General features: G+C 51.0%; 1 protein-coding gene across 1 annotated transcript; it reads right to left on the bottom strand.

Annotated features, from left to right (window-relative positions):
* Positions 1–6,679: 6,679 nt before the first annotated feature.
* Positions 6,680–17,213, bottom strand: DUSP26 (dual specificity phosphatase 26). The gene is made up of 4 exons (XM_030549525.1): positions 17,012–17,213; positions 11,431–11,681; positions 8,858–9,072; positions 6,680–7,345 (listed from the first exon to the last, which is right to left on the bottom strand). The coding sequence occupies exons 2-4, from the start codon at positions 11,607–11,609 to the stop codon at positions 7,146–7,148; spliced, it is 594 nt and encodes a 197-aa protein (XP_030405385.1). The 5' UTR covers positions 11,610–11,681; positions 17,012–17,213; the 3' UTR covers positions 6,680–7,145.
* Positions 17,214–20,283: the final 3,070 nt, after the last annotated feature.

Consider the following 20,283-nt stretch of genomic DNA (forward strand, 5'->3'; position numbering starts at 1 on the left):
AAATCCAGTTTAAACTGAAATAAGAATGTCACATAGCCTTTTCCACTAGTTTAACAACATACTAAAAGTTAAACTGGTTCAACTCTGCCTGTAGACAAGCCCTGAGACCTGCCAAATACATTTAATATGGGCTACCAAAATGGCAATACTAACATTACTTGCTTGCTACTAGTCAGCTGAATTTGTACTCATTCCCTACACTTGAAAGGTTTTGTAGCCCATGTCCACTTTACCAAGCATGTGTGTGTGTGTGTGAGAAAGAGAGAGAGAGAGAGGGAGTGCTTACTCAAAGCAATGAATCATCTTTCTCAACGGTCCATTTCAGACCCAAATTTTCCTCCCCATCTCACACTTGCCTGGTATTATCTCAGCTTCTCTGCTCTAAATTAGCAACCCCAGAAATGCTGGCTCATGGAACTAAGATGACATCAAGTGTTTTTATAATGCAAAAGAGAACAGTTACTTAGACTGGAAGTTCTTTGGGTCAGGGCTGAACGTTCAGAATATGTGTACAGTGCTCAGCACAACGGTGATCCCCGAGTGGGACCTCTAGGTGCTACAACAATAACACCAGAGTTTCCCATTTCTACCCCTCCTGACTTTCCTTGTGTCATTATGTTTGGGCTTCTGTCTTTTCTATTGTACACTCTTGGCTCTCAGATCAGTCACCCTCACCCCCAGGCAGCGATTCTAAGAAGTCAGTTGCTCTGGGTACCACTAGCGGTTTAGAGGAACCACATCTGCTCATAGCTTGATACGTTCCATACCTTAGAAAGTCTGGTAGTCACCCAACAGAGCCAGCACCTCCTCTCCTGGAGTGGCAAAGGCTCCCCTTGCTGTAGAGAGATTTGAAGGCAAGGCGCAGCAATGGGGACTTCTTGCTGCACCATCCCTCAAAGCTATTCCTCTGGATGGCATGTGGGCAACACACCTAGGGCCTGTCGGAAGCTACAGAGGCTCAACATCAAAATAACTCTCAATCTGCTTCCTCCATTGACCCAGGGCCACCTCAGGCTTGTAGAGCTAAGGTCAAAGGGGCTGTGAAGCCACTCTACGGTTCCCCCTGGGGAGTTCCCCCAATTATATCAGAATTGCCCTTGGCAGTTAGTGTAACTGGATCTATGCCATCTCCTGCAGGCAGGGGCGGCTCTAGGTATTTTGCCGCCCCAAGCACTGTAAGCAGGCTGCCTTCGGTGGCTTGCCTGGGGGAGGTCCCCATTCCCGTGGATTTGGCGGCATGCCTGCGGGAGGTCCATTGAATCCACGGGACCAGCGGACCCTCTGCAGGCATGCTGCCAAAGGCAACCTGCCTTCCATCCTCGCGGCGACCGGCAGAGCACCCCTCGTGGCTTGCCACCCCAGGCACGCGCTTGGCGTGCTGGTGCCTGCAGCCGCCCCTGCCTGCAGAAGTCCCAGGTGTCAGGGGCATTCCCGGGGGAGGGAGGGAGGCAGCTATCCCCTGCTGCAAGTTAGGGCTGCTCTAATTTACACCAGGGACAAACTATCCCCTAGCTCCTAACACAGGAGAGCAGAATGGATGAAGTAAAGTTGCTGTTGTTCCCCCATGGGCCCTGCCCTTTGTTGTGCTTAGCAGGCATGAATTTGAGCCTCTCTGTCTTTCCACCAGCTGAAAATCCCAGCATCCCCTTTGTCCTGAGGCCTGTCTCCTGTCACTCCACCTTCCACCATCACAGCTGCATCTGTGATTTCACCCACTGGATTCATTTGCTGATCCCCCATCCTACAAATTTCCCCTTGTGTCCCTCACCTCCCTGACCCCAGCTTTATTGAACAATGGCCATGCCCACTGTTAAAGGCTTAATTAGCAGCAGGACCCACAACGGGAGCCACACATCAGCAGGGCCCACAACACGTGCAGTGAAGTTACAAAATCAGGCAAGGACTTTTCAGAACATCACCAGAGTCCTGTTCAACTACATAGTCTCAGTTACCCAGGAGCCTATGGAGCCCCTGCCCAGACCCAGCACAACATTCTCTGTTACCCAGAAATCCCTTGGTTTGCTTCCTGGAGCCACCTCTATTGTTCATACTCTTGGTGTCTTTTCTGGGCAGTTTGTATGTGTTGTCCTACCATGCCTTGAGCAACCTAGAGTCTACAATACAAGCCTTTGAAGTGGGATGCAATACTCCCTTTCCAAACTCCTTTTTAAGGAGGCTTTGCCACAATTCCTAGTCCTCCTCTCCTCCCCCACCTCTCAAAAACATCTCTTTCATTGACAAAGGGGGAGCGAAGCATTTCTCAATGTTTCCCTGGGAGCCTGATGGGCACCCTGCCAGCCCACTGCTTGCCTGGGCCCTCAGTCTTGCCAGGACATTGGGCCAGGTGTGTTATGGAGTCCCAGATGACCTGGCTACCATCCAAACAGAGCCAATCGCTCTTGCATGGCTATCAGAGCCCTCAATGACACATGTTTACAAGATTCAAGTTCTAAATACACAGAGCTGCCTAGCCAGCCAGCTAGTGTGTCAGGAAGTGGAAGAAGAATGGAGCTATGTTAGGAGCAGATGGACAACAACCCCCGGAACATAATAGGGCAGTTCAATGCAGCTAAATATGGTCTGAACTGTGATGTGTTTGTGGGTCATAATATAGCCACCGCTAATTAGCCCTGCTATAGTGCTTTTCAGCCATAGACCTCAGAGCCCATTACAGAGGCGAGTAAGCATGATCATGTCCATTTTAAATAATGGGAAAACTGAGGCACAAAGGGTTTTCAAAACCCTTCACTGATTTCAGGATCCTCCATTTTTGGGCACAACTTACAATACCTTGGGCCCGATTCTCATGTAACACATTGGCCAAGTGTGTCTTTGTCCCCTGTTAGTAACTGACTCATAAATAGCTTGGAGCTGTTACTCTCTGGACCTGACATTTTAGCTCAGGCACTATAGGCATGTGGTTTTAGAAGCAGGTGTCCGAGGATGAATACTTAGCTGGGGTGCAGTTATATTTATAAGTGCAGAATGCCCGCTGCAGTTATAAGGTGGGGTCGCACCTCTCAGGTCTCTGCGTCATAGCCGTTCATGCAAGTTTCCCCACTCCTACACTGCAGGCTTGTGCAGCACCCTAGCTCCCACTTGTATGTGTGTAGGTAGCAAGGTTAACCCAGCCCCCAGACAGCTTTGACTGGGAGCTATGCAAACTGACTGGTTCCCAGCACATGACTTGTCTGATCTATGGGGGCTGTTTTGAGTTTCAGCTTTGATCAACCTGCGAAAACGTGGTTAGAATGGTCACATGTTACCTGGCTTGGGGGCTTGAATGGGGCTGGGAATATGGACCCAAACCTTGCAGCTTGACCTCATTTCTAATTATAGGTTGAAACCACCACCCCTCCCTTTGGCAGCCATGGGGAGAAGGGACCTCACCCCAGACATGAAGAAACAGGGCCCTGCACCCCAATAAAGCTTCTGGCAACCATGGCCACTTCCACAATTCCAGATCAAGTGTACTTGGGTAAGAACAACTTGACTCTGAATCCTGCCTGGCTCATTGGAAATTTGTTCTTGCGTGCCCTCCTGCGACTGTTGGGAGCAAAGTGGAACATAACTGCAGATGGGACCAGCCTGAGTTGCTTAGATGAACCCCAGAAGGGCCGCTTTCCAAGGAGCTAGGACAGAGGCCCATCGTTCTAAAGGTTTCAGCATAAGCATAGTTCAAAGGCTGAGCCAGGGAGGTCAGCAAGTGTGAACTAGAGACCTATAGGGATCAGAGATGAGGGGTAAGAAGGGACCGCTTTTCACTTCGTCTCTTTCTAGTCCCCAAGTCACATGTACGTCTAAACGGCATTTTGGAGTGAGTCTCCCAGGCCGGGTTGACAGAAATAGCTGTACAAACAGTGCGTTGAAGTTGCAACCTGGGGTCTGAAGCCTAGGGAGGTGGGTGCTCTTCAGAGCATGAGCTCCAGCCGCAGCACAATGTCAAAGCTCTGTCTACACAGCTATTTTAGAGTGCTTGTGTGAGTCCCCTTAGCCTGAGTCTGCCAATTCAAGATCTGACTGTGCCAACCTCTGAGTCTGTCAACCCAGCCTGGAGGCTTGTCCCCAAAATGCTGTGTAGACATGCCCTGAGCTATGAAGGGTGAGGACTCGGTGAGTCCTTTATGTACCAGTAATAGTCTGTCTTGGTTGCTGGGCTCAGATCAAACCAAGCAGGAGATTCCTTAGTGGATATATGAGCTGCCCTCGCATAGTACCAGCAGCCAGACAGGATGACTGCCGCAGAACCAGCACTGACATCCTTGCTTGGGATGTGCCAGGCATACCCAATTTAGGTGCTTTGGAGAGCAACCCAGAAACACCTCCCCTTGACCTTCCCAGACTCCTGATGCTCTCAGAGCTGCTGTTGCTGCCGCGTGGGCCTTCAGCGTGTTTAGGGGTACAGCCTGCTCCTAGAGGTTAAAAGGAGACTTTTGTCTCTGCATAGTTGTCAGGGAAGCTAACTTTTGCTCGTCCTGGTTTCCGTGGCCTGCCTTCTTTTGGCAGAGAACAACATCACCATCTGGTGGTTGATACAATTCATGACAGTGGGTTAAGCATTTCTTCGTATTGTGTTCTAATCCATTGTATTGTATTATATCCTGGGGCTGATTCTCCCCAGCAGCTCCACTGTAGATTGTGGGCCTCAGGCCTTTTATCTCATGGGTTTTTTAACCTGCTTTCTTCCTTCAGTTGGAAAAGACTTTCTCTTTTGCTTTCTGCCTCCATGGGACTGGTCCATCCATTACATGACCCCTTTTTGGGTGATTATTGAGATCCAGATGTTATCCTTGTAACATTTTGTAACACTGAAACAAACATGCCAAATTAGGGACCCCCCCCCCAATGCATTACATAGTTTATGGCCAGCCTCCTACTTGGCCACCCATCCATTCACACTGAGCTAGGATTTGGCAAGGCAGATCAGGCCGTCGGTCCCCTCCAGCCCAGAACTGGACAATACCTGGTGCCTCTGCAAAAGGAGAACCCCCATGATAATGCACCTGGCCAGTGGTGCTGTGCGGTAAGGTAACCTCATGCAGGTACTCCTATGCCAAGGCACCAGCTTTGCTGGCACCATTGAAACCCAGCCCACTGGCACAGGGAGGAGAATACCTCTGGGTGAAGCATAGAATCTGGAGGGGGAATTGGAGCTCCTCAAGAGAGGACTTTACACCCACCTTTGCTTGGTACCACTCCCAGTCCCCATCCCAAAATCCTAAAAGTGGGAGGGGTGGGAAGCGGTTCCTTTGCAACATGGGAGTCTGGAGCTTCAAGTTAGTAATATGGGGAGATAGCTGGGCCCAAATATGGAGCCTAGTTATCTTGAGAGTTGAATCTCAAATGTGTTCCTGCAGGGATGGAAAACTGTGTCACAGTGAAGCCACCTGAAATGCTGGTGAGGGAGGATGACTCTTTGATCTTGTGCTGCTCCCTTGTGGTCATTGGTAGTATGGCTCCCTGAGTCTTCTTTATGCAGGGAAACTTTTTAGCAGGGTAGCAATGAATGCAGCTGGCAGCAATCCTGGGAATATAGAGTCATAGAATCATAAACTTTAAGGTCAGAAGGGACCATTATGATCATCTAGTCTGACCTCCTTCACAACGCAGACCACAGAATCTCACCCACCCACTCCCTCAACAAACCCCTGACCTATGTCTGAGACCCTGAAGCCCTCAGATCATGGTTTAAAGACTTCAAGGTGCAGAGAATCCTCCAGCAAGTGACCCATGCCCCATGCTGCAGAGTATATGGCATATATGGAATATGGCAGAGGCTGGGCTGGTTTGATGTGCCAGTGGCGGAGGGGCGCTCAGGCTCTGTGCCCACTTAGTCTTTGCTCAGAGTCTGCTGCTCTGGAAGTTAGCTAGTGACTGCCCTGATGTCAGTAGACTTTTTAAGATATGGCCACCTGCCCCTCACCAAAAACGGGACAGACGCTCCTCAAAGGTCATCGCACTCAACCCCCCTCCCTCCAAAGCCCATGTATAAACACTGTTCTAGAAATGAACCCAAGCTTCAAAGATGGAGCCTGTCCCTCGGACATACAGGGTACTCTGGCTGTTGCCATTGGATCAGGATCCCACCTCTCCCAAGCATTTTGTTCCAGGCCCATCCCTAGGGTCTCGGTTTAAGTCTTAGTCCTTTGCTGGCTCATTCCCTCCAGTAGCTCTGTGGGGGGGTCCCCATGTCCCAGTGAGGAAAAGGGCTGGAGGGGCCTCTTAGCACAATTCTTATATCCTTCACTGCAGAGATAAGGAGGGAGACAACACTCCCTCCCCCAGCCCACCCCATCCTGTCAGGTACACGGCTTTAGGCAGATGGGATTTGCTTCCTTCTCACAAACCTGACCTCAGCCTAGGGGCTGGGAGAGGATCATGAAGAGTTGATTGCAGGCTTAAAGTGGGAAGGGTCACAAGAGGCGTAGCAGACCCTCTCCCCCCAAAAAAACCTACCCTAATCTGAGTAGGGTTGCTGAGGGCTGCACTATAAGCACTGTCTTACTTACACACACACACACTTTTTTCAGATCTCTAAGCCCTGGCTGATTGGACCTTTGACTGCCCCAGCAGCATTTCAGCTTTTTGGTGGGATGTGATCCCTGAATACACACAGTCTAGAATCTATCTCTCAACCTCCTTTGGGGTCTGGGCAAAGATGATCCAAAACACAGAAGGGTTGGGGGGACATATGTTTTTCCTCTGCAGTAACTTTATTCTGACAGGTAAATGTTTTACATTGAGGGCACCCCTAGACTACGACTCCATGGGCCATGCCTAATTCTCATTGCCACCAAGAAATGCACGCAGCACCAACAGGCAGGCCTGGCTTGCTACCTGGGTGTGCCCTCTGGCAGAACCAACCCATGTGGGCTTCCCAGAGCCAGGGTACACCTCTAAGTCTTGCAGCCTGGAAGGAGGTTGCATGTTAGGCCTCCATAGACCACAGGACCTCAGGTTGGGAGCCCCTCTGAATAGCTTCCACTCCTTGAAGACCTCCCTGGATAGGGTGGACATGGGCCAAGGGAGTCCCGCTGCACCTGCCAAGTGCCTGGTCCATGATGAAAGCCCTGTGTCTGCTGCTCAGTTGGCAGTAGGGTTGGGCTGAGCACCAGACGCTGCACATTGCCCTCTCCCCTCCCCGTTCATGCTCGCCGCTTCAGCCTCAGGGAGTTGTCCAGGGAGACCAGCTGGTGCAGGAAACCCCGGTTGGGGATGATGCCGCGGTGGTCCTTGACCGTCTTTATGGCTTCCACCAGGGTCATACGGTGGCGGATCATGAGGTAGGCAAGGACCAAGGTGGCTGAGCGGCTCACCCCAACAGCACAGTGTACGAGGATCCTTCCTGCGGGGAGAAGGGGAGCTGTGTCACAGAGGGGCTACAGCCTCAAGGCCCCACTTCCTGGGGTTAGGGAAGTCCAGGAAACAGTCCTATAATAGTGTGGGTGAGATGGTCACTCCAGTGCAGGAGTTAGGATACAGGGCTAGATGGGACAAATGGTCACACAATGGCAGGGGAGGAGGGTTCCCTTGGAAAAAGTTGACTTTTCATTGAAAAATCAAAATCTGAATTATCTTGATTCAGACATACTGCTGTGGTGCCTTGTGAGAGTGGTCGTTTGAATGGTTCATGCCCTCATTTTCCTCTCTAAGCTGGGTGGACAGGTCAGATAACATCTGCCAGGATGCACTGTAGTGCTTCTTATAAGCATAACAGCACCACAGTCTCTCATTTTGGGCAGGGGAGGTGATGCATCATGAAAGTCCCACAGCCATAGTGAATCATGGGAGATGATGTCTGGCTAGGTAGCCCAGCTCCAACAAGGAGAATGGGAACATAAGGCCACTGAACTACAACTCCCATGAGGCTCTGCTGCAGCACTTCCAATCAATGTATTCCAGTGTATGACTAAATAGTTCTGTTTTTGGTAGAAAATCAAAAACTTCCGGGTTTGTTTTTTTTCAGTGAGAAAACGAAGCATTGCATGGAAAGCAGATACTTTAGTTTTAGTGAAAAATGTTGTTTAGTCAAAAATACAATCTTCCTTGAATCTTTCAATGAACAATCTTTCAATGAACAATCTTTCATGAACAACAGTTTTGACAGCAACATTTTCAACCTGCCATACTCCACGGTCCCTATGAGCCAGAGTCTGAGCTGCGTCTCCTGAGTGTGGGAGGCCAAAGATGCTTGTACCCCACTAGGCACCTCCTGAATCCTGGTCTCATCTGAGGACTCCAGATCCATCCCATCGTGCTCTAGATCCACCCCGCAGCCCTGGTTTACCCTTATGCTAGGGGTTGCTTATACCCTCTAGCACCACAGGAATTCCCAGTGTTGTGAGAGGAAGGGATCCACCTCAGATCTGGCCTATATGTTGCAGCAGGGTGGCATGAAAGGGTCAGGCCATGGCCCATAATTGGGGCCTGGCTCCCTTCCACAATGGTGGCTGCTGGGATACTGGGCTAGCTGGACCCTTGCTCTAGTCTAGCTGATCCCAGCGTAGATGGCGGTGGCTCTGTTCTGGTGCAGCAGGAGGTCTGATACTGAGCTAGAAGGACCATTGTGCTGGTCCAACATGGTGACCCTGGTGTTATGGTGGCAGTTTCGTAGACTCCAGAAGTGGATGGATTTGGGAGGTTTCTCTGAGCCAATCACATGGAGGTGAGAGTGAAGATCCCCATGTCTTGCTAATGGTATCTCCACTGCTTCCAGCACAGAACCCTGGGTGGCGTGCTTATAAGGAAAGAAGGCTACTAGAGATGAGAGTGTTGGACCCGGACTCTCCTCTTGCCCAGCCAAGCTCCTCATCCCAACCCCTGCTCCCTTTCCTCCAAACCCTCCTCTGCCCCTCACCTCCTCTCTCGCTCAGCGCCTGGTGGATGAAGTCAGCTGAGGGGTGGAAGTAGGGACTCATGTCAAAGCTGGGCGAGTCGTGGGCCTCGATGCCTAGGTAGCGGATGCCAGTGCCCTCATAGTACTCAGCACCTCCTCTCCACTTGCTGTGTGAGGCATTGAGTATGTGGGTGATGTGCAGGCGGGCCAGTTCACGCCGATTGGCTGCTATATCTCTGCAGAGAAGGGAGCAAAGGGTTAAAATGGGGGATCTTATGTGGTGGCAGCTGAGCAGGGGGGGTTTCTTGCCCGTGGACTGTGCAAGTATTGGCTGCTAGAACTGGTTCTAGGGAGGGGAGAGCTACTTGGCCCAGGTGAGCATGGATTTTTGGCTTGCAGGGAACAGGCCAGGGGGGAGGAGCAGTCCTCTGGTGGGTACACTAAAAAAAATAAAAAATAAGAAAATCTGTCATTCCCCAGCTAGCAACCCATATTTCTCTGGACTGGGAGTGGTTGGGTCATTACAAAACCTAAACCTAAACCTAATTTTCCCCTACTGTAACTCACACCTTCTTGTCAACTGTTTGAAATGGGCCACTCTCATTACCACTACAAAAGTGATTTTTCCTCCCTTGGTATCCTGCTGTTAATTGAATTGTCTCATTAGACTGACCTCCCACTTAGTAAGGCAAGTCCCATCTTTTCATGTGTTGTGTATTGGCACCTGCTACTTTATTTTCTACTCCATGCATCTGATGAAGTGGGTTTTAGCCCATGAAAGCCCAAATAAATGTGTTAGTTTCTAAGGTGCCACAAGAACTCCTCGTTGTTTTTGCTGATACAGACTAACACGGCTACCACTCTGAAACACATTTCTCTCACTTTCTCACTCCCAAGTGATTCTAGCCTGGGGCTCCCCACGCAGCTCCTGCCAATGGGCCTCCCTGCTATACCAGTCTGGGTTCCCCTTACCCCTTTACAGGTCCGCTAGTGCCCCTTAATCATGTACCCTTGGTATCCCAAACCTCTTGAACATAGAATCATAGAAATGTCAGGCTGGGTGGGACCTCAAGAAATCATCGGGCAGGTAATGATCCACTGGATTGGCAGGTAATGATCGATTTATTAGGGGTCAATGTATTGTGTCTAGTCTAGATGCGATAAATCAATCCCTGAGTGCTCTCCCATCGACTTTGGTACTCCATCGCCATGAGAGGCACAGGTGGAGTCGACGGGGGAGCGGCAGCAGTCGACTCAGCGCCATGAAGACACTGCGGTAAGTCAACCTAAATACATATTTTCATAGCTGAAGTTGCGTATCTTAGGCCAAGCTCCACCCAGTGTAGACCAGAGCATCAAGTCCAGCTCCCCATGCTGAGGCAGGACCAAGTAAACCTAGACTAGTGGTTCCCAACCTTTTTTGTCTGGCGGGCGTCAGACGACGAGCCATGGAGGACTGTGGTGGCGGACGAGCATCCTCTGAAATGCCACCGACTAGCGATGTCATCCAGGGGCGTAGCCGCCGAAATGCCGCTGAATTTCAGCAGCATTTCAGTGAATGCTCGTCCGCCGGCCAGTACGCGGGCACACTTAGATGCTCTGGTGGGCACCACTGTGCCCCCAGGCACCGCGTTGGGGACCCCTGACCTAGACCTTTGTTGACAGGTGTTTGTCTAACCTGTTCTTAAAAACCTCCAGTGATGGGGATTCCACAATCTCCTTAGATAATCTGTTCCAATGCTTAACTGTCCTTAGAGCAATGATACTCAGACCTCAGTGATTCAGGAGCCAAATTAGCAATCAACATTACCCAAAAGAGCCACAGTCGTGTGAATTCATTGTTTCATTTACTATATTTTTTTTCTTGGATATTCTGACCAAGTATTATTATTTTATCAATGACAACTGGTTAATAACATAGTAAAACCATACTGATGAGTTAATAATTTAAACTGGTTAATAATTAAATCACCTAGTGTTTTACCTTAGAGAAAGTTTTTCCTAATATACCACCTAAATCTTCCTTGCTGCAAACTAGGGTGCTTGCTGTGTCCAGTTTGTGTGTGGTGGGTCTTTTTACATGGATACCTTTACTCTCAGGAGCCATTTTTGAGTGCCACTATCCCAAATGGAAAGCATGGGGACACCCACACATTGTTTTTCTTGTAACCCCTGCTCCTGGAATCAGCTTATTACTGGGGAATCCCTGCTTTCATTAAAACAAAAAGTAAGTTTTCAGCCCTTGTGGCTGCAGAGAAAAGCTTGAAAACGTGATCTGAATGTGCTACACAGGCTCGGAAACCAGAAGGCTAATAAAAAGAGACCCAAATTTATTATTTTAAATGGCTCAGGATTTGGGGGTTGGGGGGAAGGGGGCTGCCTGAATGCTTGGCATTGGGAATACTGCACGCGTGTGCGCACATACACACACATAGACACACACACTGGCGCTGCAGTCTCCTCCTCCCCAGTCCGTGCCCCTTTCCACAATTATGCTACTGAGTCCCTTTCCCTCTTCCTTCCCACTCCCACCAATTCCCACTTCCCCTCATGACCTGGGGGCCTGTGCCTCCATCCCCTGGACCCTTACTTACTGGTCTCCCAAGTAGAGCCCTGGCCAGACCTCATCTGCATGGTTACAGGCCGTCTTCCCTGTGTACAGCAGCCTCTCCAACTCAAAGACACTGAGGATGGGGTGGTTGCTGGTGTCTTCCTGAGACCCCCGGCTGGGTGACCTGGAGCTGCTTCTGGAGAACCTGGACATAAAAGCCATTGGAGCTCCTGAGACCCACGATGCATCCCAGTGGTCAATAACACTGCTGCTGCTGTCACCCACGGTCCCGTCCTGTAAATAGTGGATATGCTATTAGGTGACCCTGGCATGGGAGTATTGCCAAGCCCTTCCCCAAGTGATAAGCAATCAGCTCAGAGACTCCCTGCCTCACACACAAATCTAGCTGCTTCTTCCTGAGTGGGAGACCCAGGTCAAGCAGCTTTGGGCTGAGACTCCTGGGTCCACTGGAACTGGGGTGAGTTGGTCGTGCATCAGAATACCTCAAAGCAGCCCTGCAGATCCTCCCAACGACCTGACTATGTGAACAACTAGCTGCAGATGTAGAGCCCTCTCTGCCCATGGGTTCCCAATGTAGGAGGGGCCACTACATCATCGGCTTCCCTCCTGGAAGGTGGCACATTTGGGGAGATTTTAATGGGGCCAGAGCACTGTGAACCAAGCAAAGGAAGAAGTGGAGTCACCAAAGCCTTCAGCCCACTTGTGCACCCCCTTTCATGGCAAAGGGGCAACGTTCCAGCTCTGCTCTGCTGGATCAGTGCCACACTGGCAGGACCAGAGTACCCAGGGCTTTCTATTTATGGGATGATGGAGTAGCTAAGCTGCTGCCTTCCCTCTGAACTGGCTAGAGGCCATTGGCTGCCAGAGTCACGATGCCAACTCAAGAGCGGGCTGTGCCAATCTAGGATTGGAGGAGCTGGCAGGCAGTGAAGACACTGGGCCTGGTGCCAGGCTCTGGGGCTGGGAGGAGAAGCAGGCGGAGGATTTCATATGGTGTCACATGGGGTCTCACTGGGCATCATCCTGTCATGTACCAATAAAAACAGTCTAATGGGAGGGAGAGGCTGTCTTAACCTCTCTTGGTCCAGCAACCCCCCGCTGCATTTGAAAAGCTTGGAGGCTGCTCTGGGTTTGGGGTGGGAGGCGTTAATCATAGGGCACGAGACTTTTATTGCTAAGCAATAGAACTCAAGAGACCTGACTCCCAGTCCTGCGGTCTAGCTGCAAGACCATGCTGCCTCCTTTCTCACACCTACAACAAGCCTCCCAGGACAGTCTCACCCATATGGGCCTCAATAACAAAGCCTCAGCCCTGGGAACATTTTTCTTCTTTGCTGCCTTCCTCCTCAATGCAGCCAGCTGAATGCTGCTGCTGCTGTTGATGCGTTGCCTCAGCTGTTGCCTGGAGCTGCCTCCAAGCATTTGGAACCTGTCCAAAGTGTCACATCTCAACTTCATTCCCATCAGTGGCTCTGCACTGGCCAATTGTTTTCAGAGGCTAAAAGGGGAAATGGAGTGACCTCAGATTTGCCTTGCTGGCTTAGACCATCAGTTTGGTTGGTCTGGCATCCTGCCCTCAGCAAGGGGCAGCAGCCGGTGTTGCCAAAGGAAGAAACCCCTAGACCAGGCCTGCACAACATACAGTGGCCTGCGGATCCTCACTATGCAGCCTGCAGGGGGATTCTAAATCCCCCGCACATGGCTGCAGGCAGGGATTTAAAGGGCTCAGAGCTCCCCGCGGCTTCGGGCACCCCAGAGCCCTTTGAATCCCAGCCGCCGCTCTGGCGGCGGGGCCGCGGCTGGGATTTAAAGGGCTCAGGGCTCCCCGCAGCGACTGGCAGCCCAGAGCCCTTTGAATCCCTGCCTGCGGCCACTGATTGCCCCCTCCCCAGACCCCTGCCCCAACTGCCCCACAGGACCCCCACCCCCTATCTAAGCACTGCTGGTCCTTGTCCCCTGATACCCCTCTCCTGAGACCCCTGCCCCTAACTGTCCCCCAGGACCCCATCCCCTATCTAAATGCCGCTGCTCCTTGTCCCCAATTGCCCCCTCCTGAGACCCCTGCCCCTAACTGCCCCATGAGACATCAGCCCTTATCTAAGCTTCCCTTGTCCTTGTCCCCAACTGCCCCCTCCTGAGACCCCCACCAAGTCCACCCCAGGACCTCACCCCCTACCTGTCCTCTGAACCCCTGGAACTCCCATGCCTATCCAACTGCTCCCTGTACTCTGACTGCCCCCCCAAACCTCTGCCCCATTCAACCCCCTCTGCTCGCTGTCCCTTGACTGCCCCCTGGAACCCCCTACCCCTTCTCCAACTCCCAGCCCCCTTACCGTGCCACTCAGACCAGCGTGTCTGGCTCTGTGCAGCTCCAGACACGTTGCTGCCATGCTTGCATCTGCCTTCCAGATTTGAACACCTCAAAATTCAGGAGTGCTCAAGCTCATTTTGGGCAGCTGTTACTTCATTTCTCTCAAATCAAATATACTGATCCCCTGTAACTTGCTATAGAAAAAGTAGGGTAAAATTGAGCAAGAAATGTTTCCCAGTGGTTATTAGGACTGTAATTGCTATTTTCAAGAGCCATTGCCTTTTTTGTTTGTTTAAAAGGAAGACAGTGATATTGCATTGGCAAATACCCCATAGAAAGAAAGAGTGGAACAAAAGAATAATAAAGGCACCTCAACTTTTCCTCATTTATGGAGGACAGCCTTATAATATGCATCCAGATATCCTCCAATCACACAAGCTGAAAATTGTTCCACTTTACTGCAGCTCTGTAACCATATGGGAACCAGTCCTGTCTGTGTTTTGTGCACATCCAAAATTCCTGCTGAATGACCCATCTTGGGAGCGAGTTACCAGTGACCCAGCGCTGGGGCGGCAGGGGGTGTGTGTGGGTGGGTTGGGGGAGAGCCCAGGACTGGGGCAGCAGGAGGGTACAGGGGGGAGCCCAGGGCTGGGACGAGGGGCAGCCAATTTTTTTTTTGCTTGGGGCAGCAAAAAACCTAGAGCCGGCCCTGCCGGGTTCCCCCAGCCGCCAGAGCCCTGGGCCCTCTAATTTGACCCTGAGGACTCCCAGCCACCTCTTCAGCTGGGAGCCCCTGGTTGATTTAAAACAAAGTATCACCTCCCCACCCCCAACCTTCCTTTTTGGCCCAGAGCTGTTTTGGTGGGGTGGCACTGGGGAAGGAGAGTTTGTTTCTGCAGGGCTGGATAGCCCTGGGGTGGGATGTTTCTGCGGGGCCGGGAGGTTTCGGCCTTCAGCTGTTTTCTTTGGAGTAATGTGGCCCTCGCCGCTTTACAAGTTGTGCAGGCCTGCCCTAGACACTTACCTGATTGTGCACACAGGTTGCAAACATCATGAAGGCACTGCAGAATTTGGAAGGGATCTAGAGAGACCTGCTAAATACTTCCCTCCCTACTGACCTCTCCCAACAGTTTATTCCCTGCAGGGTATTTTGGAAGCTGCCTTGAACATGGGTGTGCAGGGCATGGAATAGAGCATTCTGGAGCCAGAGTTCCCCCTCAGCCCTGGTATGACTGGGTGCAGCTGCCACAGATAGTAACAGGAGCTGCAGCAGCGTATACCATGGTCCAGAGTTGGCCCTATGTCTCCTGCACTGCTGAATGTTTGACCTGCTGGCTCCTGGAATAAATACGTAGTAAGCTTGTGGGCAGCACACTACAGCTGGGATAATCATCAGCACAATGTGTTGGGGTGTGTGCCCACTCATGTTGCAGCAGGCCCTTCAGCCTGGGCCCATCCAAGCTTGGCCCATACCGTGGCCCCTAATATAAGGCTACAAGCGGATCCATGGTTGGCTAAGGGTACGCCTACTGTAATGGGAGGTGTGATTGCAGTTCAGGTAGACATATCTGCACTAGCTTTAATGTACTAGCATGGCTAAAAATAGCAGCGAAGACTTGTCAACACAGACCCTGGTGCAGGCTGCACATGCAAGTAGATATCCAGAGTTCTGGGTGGGTTTGTATACCTGCAGACATGCCAACTCTCACAAATCACTTGGGAGAGTGGCGATTTCTGAGTAGAGTAAAGCCTCATGAGTCACTCATGATCTGGCGATAGAACTCTCAAATGTAGAATTTTTTTCCCCCCAGCCCCACCACATTCTTAAAATGTGTTTCCAGTCCAACAGGAGTTACCCCAACCTTAAACAAAGGAATGTGGTTTCTCCACTGGGCAGTTACTTCCAAAGGACTTTGAAAGACAATGAGAATTCATTTACGTATCAGATAAACAAAGCCATCAAGCTATCAAGTAGGGAGAAGAGACAGCACAGTTACACCCAGCAGGGAAGAGAAATTTCATCTGAGACATAAAGAAGGGGGGCAGGGCCAAATCTCAAATAAGCAATTGAATCACTGGAAAAAAAAATCCCGACTTTTGACAGTTCTAAAAGTTATTTAGGGCGCAACCAGGACTCCAGCTGTCAGCCCCAGGCAGCTGCTCCCTTGCTGGTTTGGTAAATGGGAGAGGGGACCCCACTGCAGCCCCCCAGGCCTAGGGAGGGTGAAGAACCCTAAGGAGCAGAGGTGAGGCTGGGGGCTGCAGGGGGGCTGAAGTGAGAAGGGTAGGTGGGCTGATGGGGTGGGGGGCCTGTATTGATGGTGGGTTCTGAGTAGATGGGGTGGTGCTGGGAGGGTGAACTGAAGGCAGTGGGGGTCGATAGGGCAGGGGGGCTGAAATGATGGGGTGGAGATGATGGGGGCTTGGGGCTGAATTGAGTGGGTTGGGCGGGAACAGAACTGATGGGGGACAGGATTCATTGCTGGGCAGGAGATCAGCAGATGTGGGGGTAAGAGCTCCTGCAGCAGGGGTCAAAATCACCTTAACCAGTACACATGGGAGAGTGGGTGACACTAATAGTCACATGCACACACCTTATGATGGGCAGGGGGAATTCAAACATCAAGAGACCAATTTAAAAAAAAATCTTTTTAAAAAAAGTCATGATTTTTGGGCCAATCTCATGATTTTGGTGGCCCCGACTCCTGATTTTTGATCTCTGGAAGTTGACAATACCTCTAGTTTTAGCTGCATTAGCTAGATTAAAGCTAGCAGGGGTATGCCTGCCTGAGCTGCAACCCTACCTTTGATTGCAGTGGAGACAAGCCTGAGAATCTGTGGGACAGATCCACTCTGGCATGTAACTCGATAGGCCTCACCGATGTATCTCACCCTCATCTTCTGCCCTCAACACCCACTGGGTGCTGATGTGCAGTGGGCTCTTGCTGGTAAATATCACCAATTGCTACCTGATATACAAGACCCAGAGCAAGTTCCCAAAGCACCATTGCTACTTGGGAGATGTGGCCCATTCCTGTATTAAAACACAGGGTGAGCTACTGCATGCTGTGACTCTTGCTAACAGGTACATGGCTGCCTCTGCCACTCCTGCCATTCTCACGCTGCGCTCGGAGGGAGGAGAGAGACAGATAGACAGACAGACCCTGCCTACACACACGGCTGCTCTGCATAGATGTTATCGCACCCGGGCAGGCTGCCCAACTCCACACACGCAGCAAAGAGACAGAAAGACAGACAAACGGGATGGAGACACCCACCCCTGTTACTCTACCTTTGTGCAGGCTGTGATTTCTCAGCTCAGGGTGAGTTTTCTAGTCAGATCCAGTCGGCCATGTCTTCCTACTGCTGCAGCTCTTGCTGCTGCCGCCGCTGCTGCTGTAGGAAGGCTGATATATGAACATCTATTTTAAGCCATGACATGTCCAGAGGCAGGTTTGTTTATATCATCGTGTGTGTGTGGGTGGAGGTGGGGGGAGAGAGAGAAAGCAGAGGGAGATTGACACAAACACAGAACATCCCATGCAAACACACACATGTAGGTGCATGCACACACATAGAGCCATACATATAAACACACACACACACACAGATATTTCTATGCATGGAAATACACATGCACAGCCACAAGAATATGCAAATGCATCCAAACACACACAAATTCTTCTCCATATTTCTATGCTCACCCTCTCCTATCCTCCCACACAATACAAGCTAAGTACAGGAAATAAAAAAGGAAAGAAAGACTATTCTACTGATGAAAAGCGCCATCTAAGAGCTAGTTATTATTATGAATAGTAATAATAATTGGGAATAGAGTCATAGGGTTGAAGGCCAGAAGGGACCACCAGATCATCCAGTATGACCTATATATCACTGACCACCAGTGCCACCCAGCACCCGCACACTAAACCCAACAACTGAAATGAGACCGAAGTATGACAGCCCACAGGAGACAAGACTATGATGTGCTGCAGGCAGAGAATAGGAGGGACCAAGGTGCAGCAGTGCCCGAGTCACCTGCAATGTCAGGAAATGGTTAAGTGAGGGCTTGTCTACATCAGAAAGTTGCAGCGCTGGTGAGGGAGTTACAGCGCTGCAACTTAGGAGGTGTACACATCTGCAGGGCACCACCAGCGCTGCAACTCCCTGTTTGCAGCGCTGGCCGTACTCCCGTTTTGTCTCGGGTGTAGAGGATCCAGCGCTGGTGATCCAGCGCTGGTAATCAAGTATAGACACTTACCAGCGCTTTTCTTGACCTCCGTGGAATAAGCAGGTATCCCAGCATACCTGAGGAAGCCTCTGGTAATCAAGCTGGTCTCCTTCCCCGGCTTGCTCTCGCGTTCCCCGAACCCCAAACAAGCAGGTCTCCTTCCCTGAGGTTTGCAGGGTGGTTCGGGGAACGCGAGAGCAAACCGCGGCGAAGCTGGTCTCCTTCCCCGGTTTGCTCTCTCGTTCCCCGAACCCCCGAGCAAGCAGGTCTCCTTCCCTGCGGTTTGCAGGGTGGTTCGGGGAACGCGAGAGCAAACCGCGGCGAAGCTGGTCTCCTTTCCCGGTTTGCTCTCTCGTTCCCCGAACAAGCAGGTCTCCTTCCCTGAGGTTTGCAGGGTGGTTCGGGGAACGCGAGAGCAAACCGCGGCGAAGCTGGTCTCCTTTCCCGGTTTGCTCTCTCGTTCCCCGAACAAGCAGGTCTCCTTCCCTGCGGTTTGCAGGGTGGTTCGGGGAACGCGAGAGCAAACCGCGGCGAAGCTGGTCTCCTTTCCCGGTTTGCTCTCTCGTTCCCCGAACCCCCGAGCAAGCAGGTCTCCTTCCCTGCGGTTTGCAGGGTGGTTCGGGGAACGCGAGAGCAAACCGCGGCGAAGCTGGTCTCCTTTCCCGGTTTGCTCTCGCGTTCCCCGAACCCCCCTTGAAGCCGCCCAACAGCGCTGCAGTGTGGCCACATCTAACACCACTTGCAGCGCTGGTTGCTGTAAGTGTGGCCACTCTGCAGCGCTGGCCCTATACAGCTGTACTAATATAGCTGTAACAACCAGCGCTGCAAAATTTTAGATGTAGACATGGCCTGAGATATACTCAGATAAATCAGCATGGATTCACCAAGGGCAAGTCATGCCTGACTAACCTAATTGCCTTCTATGAGGAGATAACTGGGTCTGTGGATGAGGGGAAAGCAGTGGATGTGTTATTCCTTGACTTTAGCAAAGTTTTTGATATGATCTCTCACAGTATTCTTGCCAGCAAGTTAAAGAAGTATGGGCTGGACGAATGGACTATAAGGTGGATGGAAAGCTGGCTAGATCGTTGGGCTCAACAGGTAGTGATCAATGGCTCCATGTCTAGTTGGCAGCCGGTATCAAGTGGAGTGCTCCAAGGGTCGGTCCTGTGGCTAGTTTTGTCCAATATCTTCATTAATGACCTGGAGGATGGCATGGACTCTCAGTAAGTTTGCAGATGACTCTAAACTGGGAGAAGTGTTAGATACGCTGGAGAGTAGGGATAGGATACAGAGGGACCTAGACAAATTGGAGGATTGAGCCAAAAGAAATCTGATGAGGTTCAACAAGGACAATTTCATAGTCCTGCACTTAGGATGGAAGAATCCCATGCACTGCTACAGACTAGGGACCGAATGGCTAGGAAGCAGTTCTGCAGAAAAGGACCTAGTCTATAGATGAGAAGCTGGATATGAGTTAACAGTGTGCCCTTGTTGCCAAGAAGGCTAACAGCATATTGGGCTGTATAAGTAGGGGCATTGCCTGCAGGTCGAGGGACGTGATCATTCCCCTCTATTCAACACTGGTGAGGCCTCATCTGGAGTACTGTGTCCAGTTTTGGGCCTCACACTACAAAAAGGATGTGGAAAAATTGGAGAGTCCAGCGTAGGGCAACAAAAATGATTAGGGGGCTGGAGCACATGACTTATGAGGAGAGGCTGAGGGAACTGGGATAGGTTAGTCCATAGAAGAGAAGAAAGGGGTGGGGGGATTTGATAGCTGCTTTCAACTACCTGAAACGGGGTTCCAAAGAGGATGGATCTAGACTGTTCTCAGTGGTAGCAGATGACAGTACAAGGAGTAATGGTCTCAAGTTGTAGTGTGGGAGGTTTAGGTTGGATATTAGGAAAAACTTTTTCACTGGGAGGGTGGTGAAGCACCGAAATGGGTTACCTAGGAAGGTGGTGGAATCTCCTTCCTTAGAGGTTTTTAAGGTCAGGCTTGACAAAGCCCTGGCTAGGATGATTTAGTTGGGGATTGGTCCTGTTTTGAGCAGGGGGTTGGACTAGATGTCCTCCTGAGGTCCCTTCCAACCCTATTATTCTATGAACCCTGGCTCCCCCAGGCTGCAGAGGAAGGCAAAACCCCACTAAGTCACTCCCAACTTGATGTGGGGAAAAATTCCTTCCCAACATCACCTATGGCAATCAGTTAGACCCTGAGCTTGTGAGCAAGAACCAGCCAGCCAAACACCTGAGAGAATGCTCAGTGCCTCCTCAGAGCCCTGTCCCTCCATGTCCTATGTCCCATCTCTAGCTGTGGTTATCCCTGC

Source organism: Gopherus evgoodei, chromosome 2, assembly GCF_007399415.2.
Source record: "Gopherus evgoodei ecotype Sinaloan lineage chromosome 2, rGopEvg1_v1.p, whole genome shotgun sequence".
NCBI classification, from domain to species: Eukaryota; Metazoa; Chordata; order Testudines; family Testudinidae; genus Gopherus; species Gopherus evgoodei.